General features: G+C 33.8%; 1 protein-coding gene across 2 annotated transcripts in view; it reads left to right on the plus strand.

Moving 5' to 3' along the window:
* The window catches only part of CCDC141 (coiled-coil domain containing 141), an 84,385-nt gene that overhangs the window by 5,177 nt on the left and 52,585 nt on the right, over positions 1–26,623 (plus strand). For both annotated transcript variants that reach the window (XM_080599476.1, XM_080599477.1), the window contains 6 exons: positions 869–1,106; positions 2,670–2,792; positions 14,620–14,811; positions 16,934–17,042; positions 17,343–17,596; positions 22,076–22,195. In XM_080599476.1, coding sequence (XP_080455602.1) covers positions 1,005–1,106; positions 2,670–2,792; positions 14,620–14,811; positions 16,934–17,042; positions 17,343–17,596; positions 22,076–22,195 — 900 coding nt within the window. In that variant the 5' untranslated portion in view covers positions 869–1,004. The remainder of the gene's footprint in view (positions 1–868; positions 1,107–2,669; positions 2,793–14,619; positions 14,812–16,933; positions 17,043–17,342; positions 17,597–22,075; positions 22,196–26,623) is intronic.

The raw sequence follows: 26,623 nt of genomic DNA on the forward strand, positions 1-26,623 counted from the left end.
AGGAGAGTTACACATGTAGTTTGTTCGGTGGAATTGTGTTGCCTGAGTGACCTGCAAACTCAAACACTGACGATGCTTTCTCAGCTGTTCTGTGGAAGAAAACCTAGCAGCTGCTGTCTCATACTGTAGGCTACTTGTGGCATGCTCAGTGCTTCTGGCGATAGAATTAATATGCCAAACCAATACCATTAATACTATTAATTTCTTACACTGAGTTAAAAGCTTAAGTGGATTGCAACCTTTATACAATAATTAAAGAGGTCTTTCTAACACTGATTTAGAACAAAATAAAAACTATAGAAACAATTTATGATTCAATTGAAAAGCAGATATAACAACATTAGGAGGGAATAAAAGACATCTTAAGAATTCATACGGTGTGCTTAGTTTCCTTCTTTGGTTTTTATGGTCACTATATATTTTAAAATTTTAGCTTAAAATTCCCCTGTCTGTTTTAGTTCAGCATCTGACATATACACATGTTTAAATGCTCTGACTCAGTGGAAGAATTATGTTAAGCAGACGTATTCAGTAAATAGCAAACAAGATTTATTTATTTTTTTTATTTGTAGAATGTGAAAATTTAGATTGTATAGTTGCATGCTTTGAAACCTCAGAACACCATATTTGTCTCTAGAGCCTCAGTAGTATTATTGCTTCTAGCTCTTTTAATTTAAGAAACTTTTTTCCTTTGGTTAGTCGGTGCCAGATGAGGTTCATGGTTACAGCACTTGACACTTCAGATGGTGACAAAAAAGAACAGACAGCTTAATGCTACCAAACTAGGGGTGTGTCAAATCTCTCTCTCAAGAATGATAAACTCAATGGAGTTGTCTATTTTTAACCTCCTGTTCTTTCCTTTTGGCAGAGTAATCAGTGTTAGCTGAGCTCTTTCACGGAATGAATCCAAGAAGCTCTGTTTGTTGCTTTCTGAAATGAACAGAGGACCTTGTAAGAGCGTTTCCAAGACTGCTTTAATGTATAAAGTCCCATTTTGAAACACAATGTCAAATGAAGCCAGTTCGGGGCAGAAGCTTTCTACAACAACTGTCAGTTCGGTTGCTGTTCATGCCGGGAATGCCAGTATCGTTATAGCTGTACTTAAGGTAAGGCAGCCAGTGCTAGCAAGTCTCATAAGCTTTCTGTTACTTTGTTAAATATTCTGCACAAATGAATAAATAGTATAAAATGACAAGGCAAGGTAATTTAGTTAATATCTGATAGAGATTCCTTGGACAAACACTGTTTCTGTCCCCATATTTTATTTTTAAATAGAATAAATCATTTGCCCAAAATATGTAGGCTCTTAGAGGCAAGGAATTCCTTTTTTTTTTTTTTTTTTCATTTAAAAAGTAGGAGTGCCATGAAAATGTGTAAATAAACATGTATTACCTCTTGAGGAGACTCAACTACAATAGTTAATTTTAAATAAGACTGCTTTTACGTAAAATTATTACTACCAACTCTGTAAATGCAGATTGTATTTATCTGTTTTGGAGTGTTTGCTGGAAATAAAAAAATACTATAACTGATAATGAGTGGTTATTTTTGAAAGCTGTGAATTCATATTCCTCCGTGTTCTTACAGAAGCCCTTATGTGTGTATATAGTTTTACTTATGAGAACCTAAAGGCCTGTTTATAAGCTGGAGTCTGCACCTTCATCTCACACAAAATTTGGCACATGGAGTAAAGTAAACCTGGAGCTCTAGGTACTGAATCCAAGCTGAAATTTTTTGGCAGTTTAATTATTCATTTTCCAGGCAACTTGGAAAGTACCCTAGCCTCAGCCACTGGACTTTGTCTGTAGTGCAGAATAAGGTGATAATGTGTTAAGGCTGTCACCAAATTAGGGTGATTATTCAGGATGGGGTTACTTCAGTTTTGCCAGTGGGAATGTTTCATCTTCAGTTCTGACCCTTCCTGGGAGACTCCATCTGCTATCGCAGGGCAGTGGTTTTGTTGCAAAGATGCTTAAGTGTAGGATGAAGACACTAATTTTTCCCTTGAGTGCTCTGGGTTCCTTGTGTGCTAGCTTTCAATGGCAACACTGTTTTGTTCCTTCTCATCATCCTCTCTGACTTGTATTTCTCGGACTGTAGCAGTTCTGCAGCACAGGGAGGAAAGAATTAGTTATGCTTTGGGTTGCTGTCATGCTTCCTTTCTTTGTATATCCTCCAGGACAGTGTGAGAGATAGCTGTTTGGGTTCCTATTCCAACAGCTATTAATTGTCCCCACAGCTTTGTGCAGTCTCTATATACTCAGTATTCAGGTATATTGGATCTGTGTGCTAGAAATAAAAAGTGGTATCAGAGTTACTGTACCTGGTTCCTTCCCAATCTGAGTTTCCTTAACTACAGAGTCTTCAGCTGAAAGGGGAGACAAGTTGGTGGAAATTTTTTAATTCATTGTGATAATCTTACTCTTCATAGGCAAAAGCAAAATCCCCTCAGAGACTGAAGAACTAGAGTCCGTCATTCTGATAGCTTCTTCAAATAAATCTAGGTTTATATTGTAACCTCTGTGTCTTCGTTCTGCAACTCAGGACGTGTCTGTGTGTACCTGTGATCCTATTACCATGGAAAGTAAGTGTGAACAGAGAGTCTCTGTGAGTAAATAAATAAAGAAAACCTTGTGTTTTCTGAACCCTGTAATTTTAACTTATTACAGTGTGGAAAATGGGTGAAGCTTCAGCTGGCTGAATCAACACCAAATTTATTAGAAATTGGCAGCAATCAAGATGAGACTAAAAAACTACTACAAGATCACGAACTCCTCCTAACTAAACTTAAGGTAAGCTCTGATAAGGCAACACAAAAGTTTATTGAATCATTATATTTCAGATACAACAGTTGGCATAGTTGCTTGGGCCTCCTGTTGTGATGTGTTTGTTAGATCCACATGGTTGTGTTTGTTGATGTGTTTGTTAACTCCACATAGAAAAAATATCTCACCAGTTGTCAGTATAGTAAATAAATCTTAGGCCTCTGCATTGAAGAAAATATGTTCAATGACAATTATTATTATTCTGATAATAGAAGCAAAGGTGCACTATTTTTTTCTGCTTTATGCATTATTGTCAAGTAAAAAGTTCCTGCAGTATTCAGTAACTGCTAAATGTAAAAGAATGTCTTTTTTTTTTTAATTAGTATTTTTGCTCCAATAGTGTGAAAAGTTTGGTTGTGTTTGCAACTTCCTAGAAACTAACTAAGCTCTTCACAAGTGTAAAGTGGATATTCCAGGCACATTTTTATTGAATATTAATTGCTGTAAGTTATGGTAAGAATGATACTGTAACACTGAGTATTGCTTGTCTTGAGATAGGAAGATTTTAGCTAAGTAACAGAACTGAAATTAAATTTTAGCATTTGTGAGAGTAGGATATAACAGTTACATTTGGACACAGTGACATGCTTGTACAAAAAAGCTGATGTATCTTAAATGTTGACGTGGAGAAGAATATAAAGTCTTACAAGAAGAAAATGTTTTCCTGATTTGAAAAGGCAGATTGATTTTATATCTGTAGACAAATTCCTTTAAAATCTTAGAGCTATGCACAGTGAATTATTTGTAGACAAATAAATTCCTCTAAAATCTTTCAGCTGTGTGCAGTGACTTATCTTACTGGGTTCTATCTATTTTATTTATTAACTTATTTATTGAGATTAGATAAAAATCAGAGCTGACTGAGCAAACATGATCTGGATAGGTGTTCTCTTGATTTAATATTAGTGACCATGTGCTTCCACAGTCATATCTAAAACATAGGTAAGGTAATTTAATACGGTATACAGAGAATATAATCTAATATAGTATGGAATTTGAACAGTATGAAGAATAGCATTACAAAAAAAAAAAAAGTGGTTCTGCTGTCTTTACTTGTGCAAGTGTCTCATTTTTATTGCCATCAGTGTTAGACTCAGGCATTCTTGGAACAAGCTGCTGTATCCTGTTTGAACAATTCAGAATTAGCCGAATTCTTTACACACTGACAACATGAAACTGAATTTTGTCTTCTAATACTCAAAAATAATTGTAAAGCGTGGAAAAAGAAAACATAATTCAATAAAAATCTTTAAAAGAAAAACAGATGTTCAAATAACATTTTACTGATGAGTCAAACCTTAAAACTTTATATATTCATATTAAATATTGTTTGCTGAGGGGAAAAACTACTGTAAATATTGTTCTAAGAGATCTTGTGGTGTTACTGAAACTTATAAGGACATGAACAATGACAGTAAACCAATAGAATCCTCTCTCTGGACTTCAACTTAAAATTACTATATTATAGAAAACAGAAAACTTTTTTTTTTTTTTTTAAAAAAGAGTATGCTTTGATTGGTGAAGTCCCTAGATGCATCCCCAAGCTATTCTTTTTTTTTTCTATTTTTGTTTTAAAATCTTTAAACTAAAGTTAAGTTTTGGATGTTTCTTTTCATTGCAATTTGCTTAAATAGTGAGAAAATCAAATAATTCAAAAGCATTTCATGCTCTCTGATGCTAATTCAGATGTTTGACTAGTATAATTTTTCTATTCCTGTTAGTTTAGATGCATGGAGCCTTAAGTTTGTTTTTAATTTAGCAGCACTTACTACTTCTACTCTAAACAAGTAGTAGGATAATAAAATAATCACAGATATTTTAGTTAATATTAATGAAAATACTAACATTTTTCACTCCCATTTTTGAAACCTTATGACTGGCTACTTGAACCCAGATAACCCATCCTTATATGGGTTTGAAAAGCATGGTAGATTGGATCAGAAAGGGTATTATGCATAAACTGTTAAAGAATCCTAATTGGTTAAAAAAAAACAAAACTCATGATTTCATATTTCATACCTGTTATCCTAGCAAAATTCAGGATTGTTATTGAAAATTCTTCAAAAGGATTAAGCGCAAAATAAGTATTTTTCTCAATAATTTAAGAGCTGCAATAAAACAAAACTACAATGTCTTTATAATTCTTACTGACTGTGCGTTATCGGACATGACCCTTTCTGTCTTACAATAGTCTGTTAACCCTTGCCAGTACTTATTGAGCCCTAAGTTACTAAATCCACTCATCAAAAGTTTTCACAAGAATGGTTCTCAGTCTTAGAAGTACTGACAACTTTGTCCAATGTACATTTGTTCATGATTTATGCATAAGTTATGTGAAGAACGTTAAAGAGGTGGTAATGTTTTTCAGTCTTCAACATCTATGAACATAAAGTTTTGATTATTTATGAGAGGATAAAAAAGAATTTAGAAATGTGGGTAGGAGAGAAGTTAAAAAGATGACACAAAATTGCAGTTGTCAGATGACACATTTTGATGTAGTCCAGTAATTCTGTTTGGTCTTTTACCCTTAGTGAGAAACAAAATTTTATAAATCTTAACAATAAAGAATTATGCATAAACAGGGCTTTAGCTGCTATCTTATCCAATGCAGCTTTTAATGCTTTCCTTTGGGCTACAAATTGTTATAGTAATTCACTGTCTTGTTCCAGCTGACTCTAACAATGTGGTCTACAGCAGTTTGTAACTTGTATATACTTTGCTATTAATTAAATCTTGTCATTCGGAATGTATTATAAATAGTCTAAAAAAGATGAAGCTAGGGTCTTCTGCTCAGGTACAGCTATAGCCTTACTACAGTTTCATATAGCAAATCATACATATCTTGTTAGAACAGCATGTTTATGAAAATGAAAGGTTTCCAAGAAATAAATGATGAATATCCTTCAAACAAGTAATTTTAGTTAAAAATAGTAAATTTATTACACTTAATATTATATTGATGACAACTGGAATCGCTTCAGTAATTAAACTTAACTGAATATGAAAAGTTGGTAGAGAACTTATTAGCTTCATTGCTTTTTATCATCCTTAAACTTTTTAAAAATATATTAGCGAGTTACAGTATAGCAAGAGGGGAAAAAAAGTTCTTTCTACTGTATTTCAGTAAAAAGAAGGATGTAATCCTTCTATTTTTGAATTCTGGAGCTGGAAATAGTTTACAATAGAAAACAGTGTAATTAAAAATGTCTCCACTTGGATCCCGAGGAAATAGTTGCAATTCTATATGTCGTGCAATTTTTCAATCACTGGAAGTTAAAGTACAACACTGAGTCATCTTTGATTTTTTTTTCAGTTTCTCTTTTATGTTGTATTAAAAAAGATTGTGAAATGATCTGGGTGATCTGGGTTTTGATCATCCTTTTGATTTTTAGTTTTGTTAGTCTCATACAAATATACACGTATTGTAAGTTATATTCAAAATATTCAGTCCAAACTCTTTTGTCAGCTTTAAAAGTTGAGCTTTTGCAGGTATAAGGAAGGACAAAATTTGGCATGGTAGCCTGTAATAAGTTTATAGTAAGTCTGATGGTACAGGAAAAGGAATGTAATCCAGCTCGCTATTACAGGGAACTGTTATTGGCTCAGCAATGCGAACATGTTAAATATATAAGAAAATAAATAACCAGTTTGACACACAGGTATACAGATGGGGTACATTAAAATACATTAGGAGAAGACCTGATGACTGAGAAATAAGTAATTTCTGGAAAATTTATTCTCTGCTTTTGATCATCAGAATTGGGACAAAAATTGTGTGTGCATTAGGATATTAGGAAGAAAAAAACACCACATATACAAAATAATATCCTTTGGGAGAAAGTACTCAGTTATACTCATGACTGATTTAAACTTCTTCCATTTAATTTGGGATTGGAAACACTCTACTTTTTAAATGAAAAGCAAAATAAAACTTTTCAGAAGGTCCACATTTAAAATGTTTATGGATTAGGAAAGAGACATATTGTTAATAAAGTGAAAGAAAAAATGCTGAGCAGGAAATATGTACTTGGTCTTTACAGTATCTAGTTAAAATTCCTTCATGTTCTACAGATCTCATTTTATTTGTATGATGAGGATGTCCTTTAGAGTGGAATTATTCCATTTTGCTAAATTGTCATATTGACTAACAGCATCTCAGAAGGTTAATGAAACTTGTTTAGCAACAGACACTTAAAAGATAAACTATAGTTCAGTTGCCTTATTTTGTTCATTGATGCCTAATTGATCAGGAAAACCTATATATACTCATCTTTTTTTTCTTTTTAGACAAACATACAGTTTTGTTTTCTTGTGGACATAAATTTAGAGTTTGTATGTGTTAAAGAACTGAAATAAAATGTCTCTTATGAACAAGGTTAAGAATAATCATAAATGTTTTAAGGTTTGGAACCAGAGCCTTTTCTCTTTGTGATTTGACCATTCAGTATTGTCATCTAATATATTCTGATTTTAAACTAGTATGTTCTATTGTTTTGGTAAATTAGACCGTATCAGCAAAGGCAGTTTTGTAGGAAACATCAACATCTGTAATTTCATGCAAGTCTTTTTCCTGTCATTTCCTTCATCTTTTTTTTTTTTTTTTTTTTTTTTTTTTTTTTTAGATCATCAGGGTTCTGTGTTCTGGGGAGAAAACAAACAAAGTATGTGTTGATTTTTTACAGTCTCAAAAATGTGAGTGGAATCAACCCCCAAAAGCTTAAGAGACTAAAATTCTGGGGGTAAAATATCAATTACAGTGCATATACTGCCTTTCTCCCATTCTCCGTCATTCAGTTTTTTCTAACAGAAGCTCTACCTGGAGATAACATGCTGTCTCAGTGTTTAAATCTCCCAATACTTATTCTTTCTGGATCATTAAAAAAGTGTGTGCACATGTATTGCCATGCTTTTGGCTATGACAATGTTAAAATCTCCAATAAAACAAACTGCAGCATTCTTGGTTTGTCTCCAAAGTTCTGTTTTTTATCATGAAGCAGACTTACGGAAGTGCTACAAAACAGAAACAAATCCATTCTATAAACTTTAGCATCATCTCAGGGATGAGGGTAGTTTACAACACTGCAAATTTTAAGTTACAATATTCACTGTAAGAATCTGAAGCTAGGCTTTCGTATGATATGATTTTGACCTTTTGTACTATCTGATGCATGAAAAGGACTGCCTGAAATTAGTGTTTCCAAGACCCAGGCACCTGATTTTTATGACCGAAGTGTTGTGTAATCTTAACAGAGGATGAAAATTCAAGGATCTGTGTTTTATTTGAGTTCACCTTCACTTCTGAGATCCTAATTATACTATAGCTAATAATATCTATAGTTCACATTGGCATAAACTACTGCAAATTGTGATGTGTTTCTTTGTTTGTTTTTGGTTTGTTATAAATTAGATTGGGTCAAGAACTGAGTCAGGAGCTGCTACCTGTTTAAGAAGAAATATCAGATAGTATTTAAGGGCAAAGAATATTTTATGATAATCCTGTTGCACAGATGACTGGTTTCAAGAAACAAAAGGTAAATGCTTTACTGACATACAATTTTAGATTTTTTGAGATGCAAAGCAGTAAGGATTTTTAAGAAGAATGAGAACAGTTCTACTTAAATTCTAACTGTACTTAACTGCAAACACTGCCATGCAGTATTCAGTGACTAATTTCAAGTCACATGCCATGCTTGCATTACCAAAGCATAAATTCATATCTGATATTAGCAGCCTTCTGGTGTAGGCCAAAGTGTAAGGAACACTGTTAAATCCCTTTTACTTATGAAATTTTAGTAATCCAAATTGTTGGTAATGCCTGGAGGCCCCAGTCATAACATAACTGAACCTGTGAGATTGATTCACATTTTTTTCACTGGTTAAACAAATAAAAAATATTTTCACGCAATGAAGTAGGGAAATATACATTTTTGTTTAATTAAATAGTTAATTTATCTGCAAAACAAAATACTTGTATTCATTTTTAAAATACTTTGAGCCATTTTTTAACATAAACTGGGTTACGTTCTTTTTGTAACGAGACTGGTAGAACAAAGTTTCACAAATGTCTGCCACTCATGAAAAGTAAGAGTGAAAATGCAGAATTTGACCTATTTTTAACTCATTTTCTGTTGTTCTGTTTGGTTCAGTTGTATGGTATGCTAATTATGATTCTGTGGTATGCTATGTCTGCACTCTTAATTTTAGCTAGACCTGGAATATAAACTTACAGCAACTTTGTACTGAAATAAAGTGGCTCCATCATTCTTTAGTACTGCAATAACTAAACAATTGCTAAATTATACGTTTTATCCATTACTGTTACACCTTGTATTGCAGTACAGAAAACATAAAGACTGCAAAGTACTTAGTGTTGAGTGCCAAAATACTCAGAACTGAAAAAGGTACAGTTTTAATCCTGTGCTCCCTCAGTCTACAGGGTCCTCCAGTCTCTGAAGCCCCTTCAGACTCTGGATGCTAGAGCTCCTCAGCAAAGTGTGTACCCTGTAATGTTGTATTTTTCCTTCCTCTTCTTTTTAGAAATGATCTATTGTTTGTTTTAGTTGAAACTTTTCAGAAAAAAAATGAGCTTGGCACAGATCCTGTTACATGAAACTTAATTCTGAACACTTTCTTTGATAAATTCACAAGCAACAAGAGTCTTAAAATGACAGTGTCATAATTACAAGCATTACAGTCTGTCTTAGGACTCCACGACCATAAAGCTCCAGAATGCTAAAACACCATGACTTTGAACTTTTTCTTCAAGTGAACATACCAACACCAACAGAAAGGTTCTATAGAGCTCTCTTCTGTTGTAAATTTATTGGCCTTCTAAATCAATCTTACTCTAACTTGTCCTCATAAATCTTGTCTTTTCGTTTAGTTTTACCCTGAGGTCAATAGCTCCATGCATCTTTTTGGATTGCAACATGCTCTATGCTATCCCCTCTAGGTCCCTGGAATGTTAAAGGTCTAGTATCTAGTCCTTATTTTGATCAGGAGTTTGCTAGTTTCTGACAGTGCTTCAAGCTCTCTAATAGCTAGTTATCTTGCTCTGTCTGCTCTGCTTCCCACTCAAGAAGCTTTCTCAATGCGCAGTAAGGGTGTTCTGAGATGTTCACTCAGGAAGGCAGAATTTTGCATCCCTTCAGAGAGGGACAGTTTTCTCATTTCTTCAAAAAAATGCAAAAGCTGTACTATCTTATCCATCACAGCTTGCATAAAAAGATAACACGAGTTTCTAGACCTTCAGCTATTTCGTCTCTGTCTTTGGTATGATATCAGGCCAAACGGAATGCCCTGAGAATGGGTGGGGTGAGTGTTGTATGGCTGCACAACTGCTGCATTTTGTGACAATGGTCATATATACCACAGGCCTGGGTTTGTGCCCCTGTTAGTTTCCTGTCAGTAAGTCTTAATCAGAACATTGTTCCTTTCAAGCAACCAGTGTTCCTTTATAGTATGGTGAATACAACAGAGTGTAAATGGAGAGGAAAAATAGCACCTCACAATGAAATTGAAATTGCCCTGTAGTTTTTAAAACAATGTTTTTCTGATGTGGTTTTACTGAGAGCAACAGAAGCTGCATGTTTGTACAAACTCCATTTTGATTACATGCCAGGCATTGCTTATATTGGCAAGCTTCATGCCAGCTCATCTGAGTTCAGAGAAACAGTTCTATTTTTGGGGCTTTAAAGGCAATGAAAGATCACAAAAGGAAACAAATAGTACATGAAGTGAAAAGTACTCTGGATGTGTTCATATCCCATAATTGTTAATCTGAGAAATAACAAAATCATATAATCAGAGCTGTGTTTCTTTTCTTTCCCCCAACCTTAATTGGGGAAAAAAAAAAAAAAAGACCTTTCCAGGAAACAAAATCTTCACAGATTCGTTTCATTGAAACTGGTTCTGATTTTTCTTTCTGTTATTTTAGAGAGAGGAAGCCAAACCAAACCAGAAAACTAAAACATCTGATTCAAAAATAACTGAAATAAATTTAAGGCTTCATTGGAATGCTCTGTAAAGTTAAACCAATTAAAACAAGACAAAAAATGCCTCCCCCAAACAAAAATAAAACAGCCCTCATCAAAATTCAGGTTACTGTGAAATATTTTTGCTTTCCATGAGTCAATTTTTTGAATGGAAAAAATTCTGGAAATTTGAAAAAAAAAAAAAAAAAAAGCACACTTTTTTACACTTTTTTTCTTCCTACTAAGATTGCTTCTAGAACAAAAAATACAATTTGGAGGGGGAAAAAAAGAAAAGGTAATTCTGATTAGATATTAGGGAAAAAACGTTTGTCTGTGAAAGATAGTCAAATACTAGAACAGATTGCCTAAAGAGCTTTTGAAATTTCCATTATTGATGTTCAAGACTTCATTCAATAAGTTCTTGTGTAACCTGATCTAATTGACAGAGGCTGTCAATATCTATCTTGGAGACGGAGTATTTTAGTGGCAAAATTACAGATACTCAATAAGATAAAAATGTTTAAAATCTTTCTTTACATGTTTCATGAACTAGCTTTTCCATATATTTCTCTGATGATTCAAATGTCTATCATGAGTGTGAAAGTGGTTTAATTGATATTAACTGAGTGTGGAAAAAACACTTGTGATTAAATTCAGTTTAGAGTCATAGCTACTCCTGATGAAGTAAATTCAGATCCTGGGAATAGTTGTAAGTCTGATGGGAGAGGGCGTTTCCTAAAGGACAAAACCTTTCCAAGGATGTGTGGAAATGTTCTGAATTTCCTCAGCAGGGACTACCAATATGTTTTTTCTATGGCCCAGACACAATTAAACGTTGCCTTTTTTCCTCTTTTCTTCAAAATAGCCTGTCAAAAGGCACCATAAATTCTATCTGCCCATTGCTGTTTTGCCTTTTTTTTTTTTCCCGGTGCAGGTTCTAGTCTGAAATCTTTCAATAAAATTAATAAACCTAATGAACAGAGAAGATCACTATGCTTCAAGGCATTAGATTATTCTAGCTTCTAGCTGTAGATAAAAGTGGAAAAGCAGGAGCTGATTTCCTTCCACCGTAAGGGTCAATGCAAATATTGGGAGGTAGAGGAAGAAGAATGGATTTGCATATCTTACTAAACATTGTTATTTGGCTATGTTCTGCAAAATAAAAATACTACTTGTAAGGCTGAAAAAAACATGTATGGACCATAAAACTATACATGCAAACAGTGATTTTTCAGCTATCATGGTCAAATTCTAAATCGTACATTTCTGTAAATGGTCACAATAACTATGATGGGATTTAATAAAAAAAAAAAAGTTTTATTTTTATTCATCGATTGATTTAGCTCACATAACCAATACTGAATTGAAAGTATTTGATGATATAGCATTCCATAATTGTTGCTCGGTTGAGAGATTCACAGACTATCCTCCTAACAAATGCCACCAAATTTGTGCTGGAAAAATGATTATTTGTGCAGAATCTACTACAGCAGTTTATATCTGTAAAAGAGATGCCCAGGAGCAACCTTGCATGGGTTATCCAAATGACTCTGCCATTGCTGTTTTAGCAGTGTTCTGGAGTTGTCAGTATAGGAATGGAATGCTTCATTCTGCCTGCTCATCCAACTCTCGATGCTTTTTTAATCTAGCATGAAGTTTTGCTGTCTCAAGAAAAACAGAAATGAACAATGTATGTTTTTGGTTAGGAAGGCTAAGATGTGATTCACTACACAACTTCTACTATTATTGTTGTCGTTGTTATTATTACTATTATTATTAATATTCAGAACACTTTTGGCTTGGGAAAAACTGTTGTATATTTTTAAAGAGCTATTTAAGTTAAACTCTGAGTGAATTGAACATTAGAAGACTTAACTGTAAGCCATTTTACCTGTAAAACATATTGTTCTTCCTTACCCCACACTCATTGCTGTACTGTCTTTGACAGTTTTCAAATATTTCTTAAACATGCTATACAAAGGTTAAAGCAAAGCACTTCCTTGGCCCCAGAGCCAAGGAAATATTTTTCTTCACTTCTCTTAATAATATATATTGTCTGAAAAACATTTCATCTGCTGTGCAGGGAGCATGGAGCTGGCAACACCTGCCACATAACTCCATTTCACACACTATTTTTTTAAAGACTAAATTTAATTTTAGTTTATGAATTCAAATTCAAATTGTACTGAAAGCATAAAGAGATCCAATTACCCTTTATTATATACCCTTTATTATATATTATATACTTAAATACGGGATAGGTAGCATCTGGGGGATTTATATATATATATCATTCATTATATATGTTGTTATATATTTATTATTTTTAGATATTTGTATGTATTGTTACATATACTATATATTATTTATACATATTATATACTTAAATACGGGATCTGGAGGATTTGATCTTGTACTATGAGGCTATTAGGAAAGGGATTCAGCAGAACAAAAAGAGCTAGTTTCACTGAGACATTAGAAAACAGTATTTCCCCTTCCTGGTATTCAGGAAATAAAATGGAACATTTGTATTGTTCTCTAAAACACTGGGTTTTTATTAGGTGCTCTTTATCATGGGTTTCTCACCAAACAGTAAGTGTACTTAATTTCATTAGTGCCATTCGTGCTGCTGCTAATAATGACTCTTCCACGTACTTCAGAAAAAAAAAGGTTTGCTTGGTGCCCATTTTGCCACTTATATGACAGATGCATCTTTCATATATCAAATTTTGGGTAAAGCCAACAAAAATTATCTAAATTCTTTTTAGTTATCAGTGTGTGAAGGTAAGTTAATTTCTTTCTATTTTTTTCAGTAAAAGAATAAAAAAAGCCATATTTTTATACCACTCTTACAGTACTGCTTTTAGAAGCAGGTGATGACCCTCTTGAAGCTGACAGTTTGAACTGTCAAGAGATTTTTGAGTTTTTCAATTTCTTAGTCTTCATTATTCTGTGTCACGAGGGTGATTTATCATGGATTTTAATTTGCCTAATATAGATTTCTTTCCCCATTACAAATTCATGTGATAGCACTTGTAATAACAGCAGAAATTGACACTTTATTAAGTCATGCCTATGATGAAGACCTGAGATAGAAAAAAAAATAAAATACAACAAACATTAATCAATTTTCTTGATACTAAACATTTTAATATAAGCTGGAAATGGCCCAGCAGTTACCTTTGTCATGGTGAAATTAGCAAAGGGAATGAAACACAATAGAATGATTGTTTTGACCAGAGAATATAGATTATTTGGTGGCCAGCCTTGGCAATATGCAGTAAGCTGATCCTTGAAACTTTGCATGTATTTGGTGTTTTCTGGACAATGCATGCATATGTTCAAACTACTCTTTTCTGGATAGCATTGAAGTAATTGCAGACTTATTAGTAAGTTACAAGATAAATTTTTAAAGCTTTGATTTTTTTTTTTTTCTTTCCCTTTTAATATCAGTAGAGCATGACGGCATATGGAAGAAGATCCAAAATATTTGTATTGCTACTACTTCCAGGAATATTCCTGTGCATAAGCAGATGTAAAAGTAAATGAGTCTAAATTTTAGAGAGAGAATGATAAATACTCTTAACACTTGTTTTCATATGAAATTTCATAAAAATGTCCCCTCTTAAGAACAGAAGTAATTCAGAAGTTCACAATGAAACAATCATTAACAGCTACACTCATATCTTTAGGAGCTGGAAATCGAGCATGAATGAGAGATTTGTGGGTAGTTTCAGACCGACTGAAAAAGTATCCTAATGCCAGTATCAGCACTGCATTTTAGGTTCTGTTTACAGAATTCTTTATCTTTTTCTTCTCAGGCTTTGGAAGACCAAGTGTGGGACCTGCTGCATGAAGCAGACAAGGCTGCAGAGGAGAACAAAGACAAGAGTCAGGTGTATGATGCCATGGCAGAGACACTCGGAGATGCATGGGATGCCCTCATCATTATGTTAGAGAAGCGACAGACACTTCTGGAACTTACTTCAGTGTTCTTTGAAAATGCTCTGGAGGTTTGTTTTTAAATCAAATGTCTCTTGATTGGAAACCTCCCACGTCTTACAGAAACTCTTTCCATTGTATTTTTACTCTGTTATACATGTTAATGTTAATTAACATGTTAATGGTTTATTGCAGTCCTAAGGGTTGAAGTGATTAAGAAAATAATAATCTCTTGATGTATCCTTTCTTTTCCTCCTACTCTGTAGTTCAGGATGAAATGGAACAAAAATCACGTAGACTTAAAAAAAAAAAAATACCTTAGTCATGATTTCTCCAAGATTTGTACTTGACAGAAAAGTGACAGTGAAAAATGGAACTGGACCAAAACCTAAAATGCATAATTCAGTGGCTGTGGACATTCTCCAGAGTTTGTTTCATTCATTGTGATTCAAATTATTTGGCACTGGAACAGCTGAATTCTCAGATGTCTTCACTAACGATTATTAATGATTGGCCACAGAAGGTTTTACACTATAATATACTTACAGTTATTGTAATTATGCTTGCAAACTAAACATTAATCTAACTTTCCAGTCCTTTACTCAAGACTTCCATGTGCAGAAATACACAAAAAGATATTTGTGTGATTCCAGAAGACAGATTTCAGAATGTTGTTCTTTCCCCTGCTTATTCATTTCTCTGTATCTCTTACCCTAACTTGTCAAAGTGGTGATAATTTCTGTAGCTCCCTGCCTTCAATTTTCCTATAATCTCTGGAACTTATAATAATTGTTTAATAATTCACCTTTATAAATTTCCTTCTACAATGGCTAAGGGTTACATATAAATTACCAAAGCAATCATTCAAATGCTAACTGCCCCAAGAGCTCCAATGAAGGATCTATAAGATCAACAGACTACTAATTGTTGTGTCCTGGCCGTGTGTATTATATGAAGAAATGAGTACAAAGTCGATAAATAAATTCTGATATGATTCTATCATATTGATATGATTCTGATCATATTCTATATGATAAATTCTGTACCACAAAATGTTGACCTAGTGCAAATTAAATCCTTTAAGGGGTAGTCGAATTGTTCAAGCAACAGGCTTATATCATTAAAGCACAAGGCAGCAGCTGAATCGTAGCACAGATCATATCTGTTATGTACAGATGGAAAGAAAAAAAAAACCAATATTGATTTAAATAGGAATAACTGAAACTTCTTATGGAAAGGCTTTTCTTTATATGACAACCAGTGATTATGGAAATCTTTTATTGTGATAGAACACAAACATTATCTCAAGAATTCTCTTTAATGAAAATCAGAAATCAAATCCCAAATGTTGATAACTAATACATTTCTTTTAGAGCAAGAGGGAAGGAAATCTGGAAAAATAGAAAAGGGAGAAAAAGCAGACAGTTTTTCATCTTCCTTAATTTCATCATGGGTTTCAATGTCTTTTATTACACTGAAATGCAAATATGAACTCTACTTGTTTCTTCATTCTTGAAATGAAGCAATAGAATTAATAAAGATTAGCTAAGATACATTATATGTGCCTAGACTCTGTCTGAGGTACTCATACATGAGTTGTGCCTACAAAGGTGCAAGTCAAAGAATTTCAATCCTATTTTTAATAGGATTTTATATTCCCAGTATAGGCAATTAATATGTTTACCATAATATTAGCTTAAATTTTCTACTTATTACTACCTTCAAAATATTGAATATTGTATCTGTCTGATGTTTCCCTCAAATGTTTCTTTCCATCAACATATTAACGTGGGAGATAATCTCTGGGCAACATGGGAAATAATTTCTGGGAAGGAGATCTAAGTTAAATGCTTAATTCCTGTTAAATGAGATTTTACTGAAAGTTTTAAAATTAACAGATTTTTCCGTAAAACTATATATTTAAAGTGTGTTTGAAGACTATATTGAAAAGATGATTGACATCAACCGAAACTCTAGTTTCAGAGCATTACAACTGAATTTTGGGTCCTCTTAATCAATGAGAACCTCAAAAGAAGATGTACTGAGAACCTGTATTTATCAGTCATTAAGAATGCTTTTTTCCAAGAACTTACAAATTATAATGATTTTGCCCTATAATACGGAAATTAGGATTGAGTTCTGTAAAAGACAGTTATATTGCATTTCCTCCCATCCTTTGTTTTCCTAATGCAGTTTGCTGTTAAAATTGACCAAGTTGAAGATTTCTTAAAAAATGCTCAAGAATTTGACAATATTGACACTTTGAGAGAACTCCTTCTGCAACAAGAGCATCACACAAAAGGTACAAACAATATTCTGCTCCTGGCAGTGTGAGTGTGTTCTGGCTCCTTGGATAGTTTTCCTTTTCCCCTGAATAATTTTTTGAAAAGCATCTCAGAACAAATATGAAAATGTTCCTTTTTTTTTAATATGCTGCTGAAAGAATTTAACTATCTAGCAGTTTTTCTTGTGTTAAATGAAAATGTATTATGCTTGTGCATGTTAATAGGTATGCCATTTTAAAAATATTTGAGTAACATTTGAAAAATGCTGTTAGATTTACAAATTATTATTTTTTCCTTGTGAAATTCTTTGCTTACAGAGCTCTTGGAAAAGTCGCTTACACTTCTAAACAAAAGCCAAGAGCTAACTGAATTTATAGAAGGATTCAAATGTGAGGGGCCAAATGCAAATCCTGAGTTGATTCAGGGAGCCCATAGCAGCTGCTTGAAAATTGACAATCTCCTTGAACTGCTACAAGACAGGCGGCGGCAACTGGACAGATTTCTTAAACATCAGCGCCAAGGACTGGAGCAGGTTCTGCAAATTTTTTTGTGGCATCAACAAGAGAACAAGGTAAGACATAATAGTACGGCAAGCCACAGTTTAAAAAAAAATAAAATAAAACAATAAAAAAAATCAAGGACTGTTTCACAGTAAACTATTATAGAAAAGGAGCTTAAGTATATTTATTAGAGTAACATCCCTGGCTCTTTTTTTTTTTTCTTTTCTATGAGATCCTAACTTGAATATTTGACTTTATATATAAAATCCTCATAATTTATTTTAATATGTTTAATGCCTTCAAAGCAGTATTTCCATAGCGTAAGTTTCTTCTGTATTATTTCTGAAAAATATATCCTTCTCTGAGTTATCAAATGTGGTGCTTCAAACCAAACTAGATTGCCTTCAAATCAGATTCCCAGCACAGCTAGCTAAATCATCTCTAGCTAAATGAGCTATAACAGCAACTGATAATAGCAATGACAGCTGCAGAAGGCTGTTTTTGGACTAGTCAGTTAAAGAGAAGATATAGTGTAGTTAGCAAATTGGTGTGACTGAAAGTCTGACTGATTATTGTGTTCTTGGAGTCAAATCAAAAGTCTTTAGGTTTCTATATTGTTTAAAGGTTTTCCATGCCTGCAATCTTTCTTCTTTCTTCCAGCTTAGCTCCCATCTCTTACTGAATCTCTCAAATACATCTTGCTTTTGTACCTTCCTTTCAAAGCCTAGGTATATCTGAATCTTACTCTTTCTTTTCCTCTTTCCAGTCCTACTGCCCTTTTCCTTTTCACTCTTCATCTCCCAGTGTTCAGATCAGATAACTTTTCTCTGTTTGTGATGTGCATTATTTGATAAACTTCTGCAACAGCAGACTCTTGCCTGTCATTTTCATTGAGAGACACCACAGACTTTACCAGAGAAAAGATACAGGGAGAGTCCTGCTCTGCCGCCATGTCTTTGGATAGTAAGCGTGCTCTGAGAAGGGGGAACATATGCAAATTTAACTGCCAAAGTCTAATAAGATTAAAGCTGAGTTATTTTAAGTGTTTTGTTAATAGGTTTAAATTTTATATGGACCACAAACAGTACAGTTCTGATTGTAATGCCTCTGTATTCATTCCTTGCCTCCAAAATAGTTCCCCATTATATCAGTGGAAAACGCCAGCCTATGAACCATAATCCATTCTGTAGGCACCTGCTTTGCCTGTGAGGTTGCTTAAGCTGAGAAGCACCTTACTCAACAAACAAAACTACTTGCAGTTTTGCATAGAGACAACATAATTGTTACGGTATACAAGCAAACTGAAAGCCTTATTTCTGGAGCACTCAATATGAGTAGCTGCAAGAATTATTTAATGATTAGATAGAACAGATAAAAATAGTGTGGTCTTTATACAAATGCCCTAATCTCAATATCTAATTATAAAATAGCAGAAAAAAGCCCTTGATCTTATAGGCCTACATGGAAATAATGGAAAATGAATGACAATATGGGAGGCTTTATCCATTTCTATGCAAATCATTAAAAAATATCTAGTGCCTGCTTAGAGATGCATATTGCTGTTACTGTTTTTCATGGCTTTTTTTCTTTTTTCTTTTTTTTTTCTCAGTATTACCACATAGCTATCGCATAAAAGAAAGATCTTAAGTTTAGTGAATTCTAATAAATTTACAACAGCAAGAATTGAACTTTCAGTATCAGTCTAACTCAGTAGATTGGAACCATGTTGTTTTTCATCTAGGATTAAAAAAAAAAAATCCTTTGCATTAAAAAGTGTTAGATATAAATACAACTACCTCATAATCCCTGTGTTGTCCCATAGTATTCAAATACAGAGGAACACTCAAATGGAAGCATTTTTGCTATTGAAGAGTAAGCGATAAATATGTGCAGGGTGTTTTTTCTTTTTTTTTTTTTTGACTCAAGCACACTTCTCAAAAACAATTCACATTGCCTGAGATGGTAAAGGCCACACAATTTCATGAAATTTGCCAAATGTTTCTACATGTCCTCATCATGCAAGGGCTAAATACTTGGGAGTAACCAAACAGCAGGTAGATAACCAGATAGGTATTTGGGAGCAACCAGACTGACCCTAATTTAGGCATAATTGAAAATACTGTGCAGTGAGTTGTGTGTGTATGCTTCCTTTTCCTTTCAGGTAGGTGCTCGTATCACAAAGAGTAAGAATAAAAACAGTTATCTACTGGCAAGTTTTCTGGTTATCTGGAAAGAGGGACTAGTATTTAACTACCTGTTAGCTCGTATCTGCATCCAGTTTGAGGCTGGTATACACAAGGAGTGACAAATTCAAATAGTTTTTAGAATCATGCTTTTTGGAATATACTTGTGTTTAGCCATTCAATCATGATTCATTACCAATCAAGCCTAGTATAATGTCTTGCACAAGTAATATATTCATATTTAAATACAAACACTGGAAAATTAACTTTTAGAGACTTTATGTATGTATGTCAATTAATTGTGAATACAGTAATTAATTGAGAATAGCTCATCCACATGAAAATATGATGCTTGCAGTTCAGCATTAGTATGTCAGAATATATTTTACAGGCTGCTCAAGTTCGAGCTCCCTGAATTAAGGTGTCAGATTTAATTTATGGTGTGTATACATGTGTGCTTTAATACATACTGGAAGAAAGGGAGTGAAAAACAAAGTTTCTCCTGATGTGAATAATTTTTAGAAAGAAAAGTGTGTTACTTAATTTCCCTTCACTACTGTATTTGTAGTCTCACACATAGTGTCTGATTGTACAAGAGCTTCAGCATGGCATGGGACAACATATGTGTGTATAAGCTTTGAATTAACATGTGTAAGAATTCCCCTCCTTAAAATACCCCCAGTTTCACAAGTGTACTGGGTGCACATGCCCTGGTCTGGAAGCCAGTGGCTGCAGGGCAGCCTCTGTGAGGAGAGTCCGGGGTGGCGCTGTGCCAGACACAGGTGGTTCTAGCAAGTTCCAAGGGCGCCATGGTGGGACTTGGCTGAGCTCTCCGTTAGCGAAGCTGTTGGTGCCTCAGTGAAAGCACAGTTAAGAAAGGAAAAAGGGCTACACCAGCAGGGTGAAGAGTGAGGGTGAGGAAAAAAACTGTGAGGAACAGCCCTGTGAACACCAAGGTCAGTGAAGAGGGGAGAAGAGGAGGAGAAGGAGGAGGTGGTCCCACAGGTCTCTGAGAAGGACACCTGCGGCCCATGGAGAGAAGCAAGCTGGGAGTAGGTACCCAAACTGTGGAGAGGGTGTATCAATTGAGTAATCCGTGACAGAACAGTAGCCACAGAGAGCCCATTTTGGAGCAGGGTGTCCTGACAGGAACTGCAGCCCCTGGAGATCTCATGCTGGAGGAGGATAAAAGTGTGAGGAGGAAGGAGCAGCAAAGAGCTGTTATGTACTGACCATAACTCCCTGCCCCCCCGTGCTGCTTTGTGAGGGGAGAGATGTAGAAGAATTGGGACTGAAGGAGTGAGGTTGAGCCTGGAGAAAAGGCTGGCATGGTGAAGAGGGGGAAAAAAGTGTTTTCATTTTTGTCATCGTTTCTCACCATCTAAATCTGAAACTGGCAACAAATTAAATGAATTTTCCTGATGTTGAGTCTGTTTTGCCAGTGATGGTAAGTTGATACCTTTATTTTTATTGAAGAGCTTTTTCATCCTGTTTTCTCCCCCCGTTCTGTGAAAAATCTGCTTCCAGAAAAAAAAATAAATCTTCTGTCAGTAAGTACACGTCTGGAGGATATGCTCAAGAAATTGAAGGCTTAGCAGCAAAATAAATTGTTTACCTTCCAAGCTCTGTTGAATAATTTGATAATTTGCTCATTTTTTTGTTTTTTTGTTTTTTTTTTTAGATGTGTTGGAAACATTTTCAGTTTTAAGGTTCTTTCATTCTTAGAATCCTTTAAATGTATTAAAAATAGCTTCTACATGAGCAGATAGGAAAAAATCTGGAGCGTGCTTTAAAAATACATAGTACCTGCAGTACAAAGTAATTCTGAGTATGCTATTCACGATTTAATTATGGTGGTGATTTTCCAGACTTTGAAAAAGAATGAAAGAAGTCTACTTGATACTACTATTTTAAAATGCAAAGCTTCACTCAGGAATTCTTGCCATGTGCTGTTTACCATGAAAGTGAGAGGTACCTAACATGAATCAAGTAGAAATAAATGCAAGTCATTCTGTGCAGTTTGCAATAGTTTAACTACTGAAAGTGTTTGCTGTAGACATTTGCTAAAGTCTACATCTGTGAGATGTAGGATTTTTTTTTCCTTTTGAAAGCTATTAAAGCTGTCTTGTTATATATATTCCAGTATGTGTTTATTTTGATCACAATCCTTTCATTATGTATTTATTAACTTTAAAATAATACAAATGCAAACATTTGAATAAAAGTATCAACATTAGGAATGAAAAATGAAAAGAATGAAAATTAGGGCTGCTTTTATAGATGAAACAGTGTTATACATATTCAAAGAATGGACAGACATTTTTCAAGTCTTTCATTGACTGAGAATTCTTTATATTATTTATGTAGGTAACATCTTGGTACAAGAAGAACATCAGAGATTATGTACACAAGCAAAACCTAGGCTCGTCTTTATTGGAAAATGAAGAGTTACTTCAAGAACATAAAGAAATGGAAGTCAAAGTGAAAGTAAGAAATATGATAATTGAATAGTGAAGTAACTTTAAAAATAAACATCAAAACATGAACTCTTGAGTTTAATATATGAGTAGGTACTCGGTATGTGTACGTGTGGCATATATTTGTCTGAATTAGAATTTTTTTCTTTTTACTTCGTTTAACAAAAACCTCCATGTTTGCCAGTATTTTTCACATTTAAAACTTTAAAAGCTATTTACAAGGCAAAAGAAGAGTAATTCTTTATGTCGTTTAATTAGTTTTTCAATTTAGTGGCAATTTTCTAGACTGGTAGTTTACGCATTAAACAACATTGCAAAAATTAAAGAAAAACAATTTAATAAAATGTATTAAAATTAAAATTTTGATAGAATATAAAAAGGCAGCCACTACTACCATAATCCATTGTTACTGAACTGCGTATGTGGTTGAAACTGGTGCATATCCATTTATTTATTGGGTACGAAAGTAAATGAAATTTTATTTTCAATGTGAATATCAGTTTTCTAGAGAATAAATCTTTTATCGTGACTCATAAAAGCAAGATGGTATCTAAGAAAATGTTGATATCAAAAAAGTTTATTTTTATAATGTAAATTGCATATAGTTTAGAACATTTCTTTAGGTGCTCAATTGTGCTCTCATCAGGTAAGTGCTGTTGCTGGGTCAGGATAATTCATCATGATATCATTTCTAACAGTTGTGTTTGGATAACTCACATGACCACACAGCCTGTTTTCATCCAAAGACCATTCCTATAGAAACAAATACAGCATGTCAGAAAACAGATTTTCCTCATTTAGAGAAGTTTGTGTATGAAGAGCTAAATTCTGCTGCAATGCTCGCACAAGCAAAGCAGGAGAAAAGAAAAAAAAGGAAGCACACACAAAAAAAATATTACATAAATGTGGTACAATTCCATGTTGTTTGGAAAATCTTGGAGCAGAAACTAAAAGTTTCTTTATTAAGAAGCCCATGAACTGCACTAGTGCTTTAAAATTTCTCTTCTACAATTTTACTGAGTAATTTTATTACCTCTGATTCTTCAAGGTAAAAGCAGACACCAATTTTTGCTGTATACATATTGAAAGCAATCTATTAAGCAATAGGAAAAATACAGTATCAGATTTTTCTGGTAACACAAAAACTACAGTTAGAATTGCCCTCCCTTCAGGAATCCCTTTAGTGTCTTATATTCTAAGTAAGAAGTAAACTGTTAATATTCTACATTAATTTCAAAGTGAAATGTAGTTTCCAGAAGTCTTCAGAAGTTTTATTAGATCAAACAGATAACTGTTTTATCAGTTCATGTGAGCAAATATGAAAACAGTTGTGAAGAACTTTTCAGTTTATGTGCAGGCATAACTCTGAGGAGGACCTTACACAATACTTGGCTAATTAATTAGTTACATGCTTTCTGTGGCTTGGTGATTGCTTAGAGCATAGCTGATGTCTGTTGTCATTTCTGTCTAGTTATCTAGATGATCCTGAGGTCTCTTCCAACCTAGAAATCTGTGATACTGTGTGATAGTTCCCTGATTCGATAAACTGTGAATGTTTCCAAAAAGCAATTAGTAGCTTTAAAATATTTTATTTATTGCACTGCAATAATAAAGGTAGATCTTGATTAGTGTCTTTCCCGTACTGTCTGAATGGCCACTACAATTTCTAATAACATTCTATCAGAAACAATAAGGACTGATAAAATAATCAATTTTGGGATTTCTGTATTAGGTCTTACAGTGGTGTAAATGCATCTTTTCAAGTAACATTTCATATGTATACTGTAGTTTTGAGAGTGTGGTGAAAAGTTGCTGTCATATAGACAAGTGTTAAGTGTTCCCATAGGGAGTAAGATAATGGAAAGTATTAGAACTGTGTTGTGAACGGTTTCAAACAGAAAATACACTTTCGTTTACTTGCATGTATTTTTGCATTAAGATTATCAGGGCACATGATTTGTTTAAATTGCTCAGAGGCAAGACTAAAAAGGATTTAGACTTTTGTTTGTGTGACTGGGCTGACAGAAGATAGGAGAATGGTTTATTACATTCTTAAGTTGGTATCTTCTCTTGACCTTGTTGAGGGGTGAAACCATTGAACGGTAGCACTATATTGTGCAATGATCAAGAGCAAAAACAATGATTCATAAATGGAGGAAAAATAAAACAAAACAGTACAATGCCACCCTCGCAAACATTAAATGGACCCCCTACACACTCTCACACCAGGTAAGATTTGAGAAGAGAGGAGAGACAGATTGAAGGGAGAGTGATTCTAGCTCTTTCCGAGTTCATGTCTGGAATTCATATTTCAGTGGGACTATGCTGGTACTTTCTGTCACAGTTCTGTGGGTTGCTTGGCGTGGTAGGAAAGAACCGCTAGCAGCACTTTGTGGCCAAATAGCTTTAGAGATGAAGAAAAGGAGTAAAGAGTGCTGGAATCAGTTCCCCTTTTAATAAGGATTATTTGGAGATCACTTCTTTCCTGTATAATATATCTGCATGGTTATTGAGTCTGTCATAGCCGTCATAGGTAATAGCATGCTGTACCAATGTTTCAGGATAGTTCTTAATGGCAAAATTCAGTATCACCATCACTGACATTAACTATGTTTTTTGACATTTCATCCATCAGTTATAACCCTCTTGAAAAATACCTGATCAATCAAATAAGCTAGGAAGAGCTGTTTTTTGGTTTTTTTTTTCATGCCAGATGGAATAGTGAAAGTAGTGAAAGTAAATGTTTAAAAGGCTTACTACTCTGAGGAAAAAAAAAGGAATAATGATATAAGCTAAGGAGACACATCGAATATAGGCATATACTGTGCATTGCATCTTCAGTAGGTCAGAGGAATTCATGCACATTTCTTGTCAAATAAAAAAGTCAAAGTAATAGTAGGCTTTGTGTTCTTTACAGGGGAAATGAGTAACAAGTATTTTAGTGCTGACAAACAGACTGTTACAAATTTAACATGTTGAATGCTGAAGTACAGAAAGAACAAGGATTTTTCTGCTGAGTTTGTATGTCCTTATTGACAGGAAGTATAGGCTTTTTATGTGTAGAAATCTTTCCTTACGAATAGAGAGCTGGAAGTACTAGAAATTCTCCAGCTATTTTATAGAAAGTTGAACTGGTTTTGAGTGGTGATCAAATAGCTTTTAGAGAGATGAAAATACTTTTAGAGTGTGAAAGGTTGTAATTTCCATACTTTAAAAAAAACCTATAAATTATTGCAATAAATTGTGTTATTTTATTTTGTTTTTAATGAGTGTGTGAGAAAGGTTATGAAAGAAGTTTGGCTGAGTATAAAAGAGACAGAGTTTAACCTTTGCTTCAAGATTATTTGAGAACTTCTATTGGGTAATATATACCCAATGGATTTTTGAATGTTTTTACAGTGAAATCCTCTTGCAACTCTACAAATTGGGTCATTTTCTTACAATTAGCCTTGCCTGCTGTAATGATGATTTACACGTTGCAATACACTGTAACAACTCAGAACTTTTTTCTGTTTTTCTTTATCTGCTTCTAAGCTAACTCTAGAAAATTTCCCTTTTTGTTCCATTAAAATATGCCTTTTTCATTCTTGCATGAAATATTTTTAATTATGATATGAATAGCATAAAAAATGAGAATGCACATATCCAACTGCACTTTCCTGGCCTTTTTTTAGTTTATTAGTCCCAGTTAAAAGCTCCCAACTGTAATGTTGTTTTCTAATTCTCATTAACATCTATATGTTTTAATGTAAACAAAGCTTTTTTGAATATGACCACAGAATACGTTTGGTACCACTCGTTCCAGTCACATGTGCTGGAAGATGGTGATGTTGTGGTGCTGATACAATTGTATGTCAGGAGTCCGATTTAACATGATTTGCTCATAACTAGGTCAATTAAAGTTGTGTGTATGGAGAGAGATCCTGTACTATTTCCAAAATAAGCACTTAAGGTAAACAGGAATAAATATAGCACATTAGACTATAATTAACCTCAAAAGCATCATTCTTGCTCAACATTACTTAGGTCAGAGAGACAATGAAAGAATTTTGTGAAAGGGGAGTTATGCATTAAGGAATACAGTGTATGATTTCACTTGATTAAAAGTGCAGACTGAAAATTATTGCATCTGGAATCCATATGTGGTCATTATTTTTTGTTTCAAATTAACATTAAAAAAATGAGTTTGCTACAGCTGTTTGTCAGTAACAGACAAAATGAAAATATTTAAAAAAAAAATTGCTTTCATTGTTTCCCCGATTAATCTCTCTTTATTTCTCTAGGAAAATAGAGGTGTTTGGTTCAGGTTCTTAAGGAATATTTATATAGAATTAGAGTGTTTTCTTGAAAAACGTGCAATTTCTTTGTGCACACTTCAGAGAGTTTGCATGGAAAAATCGCTCTCATACTTTTAGATATTTTTCTGTCTGATTTACCA

Source organism: Anser brachyrhynchus, assembly GCF_964034855.1.
Source record: "Anser brachyrhynchus genome assembly, chromosome: 7".
Lineage (NCBI taxonomy): Eukaryota > Metazoa > Chordata > Aves > Anseriformes > Anatidae > Anser > Anser brachyrhynchus.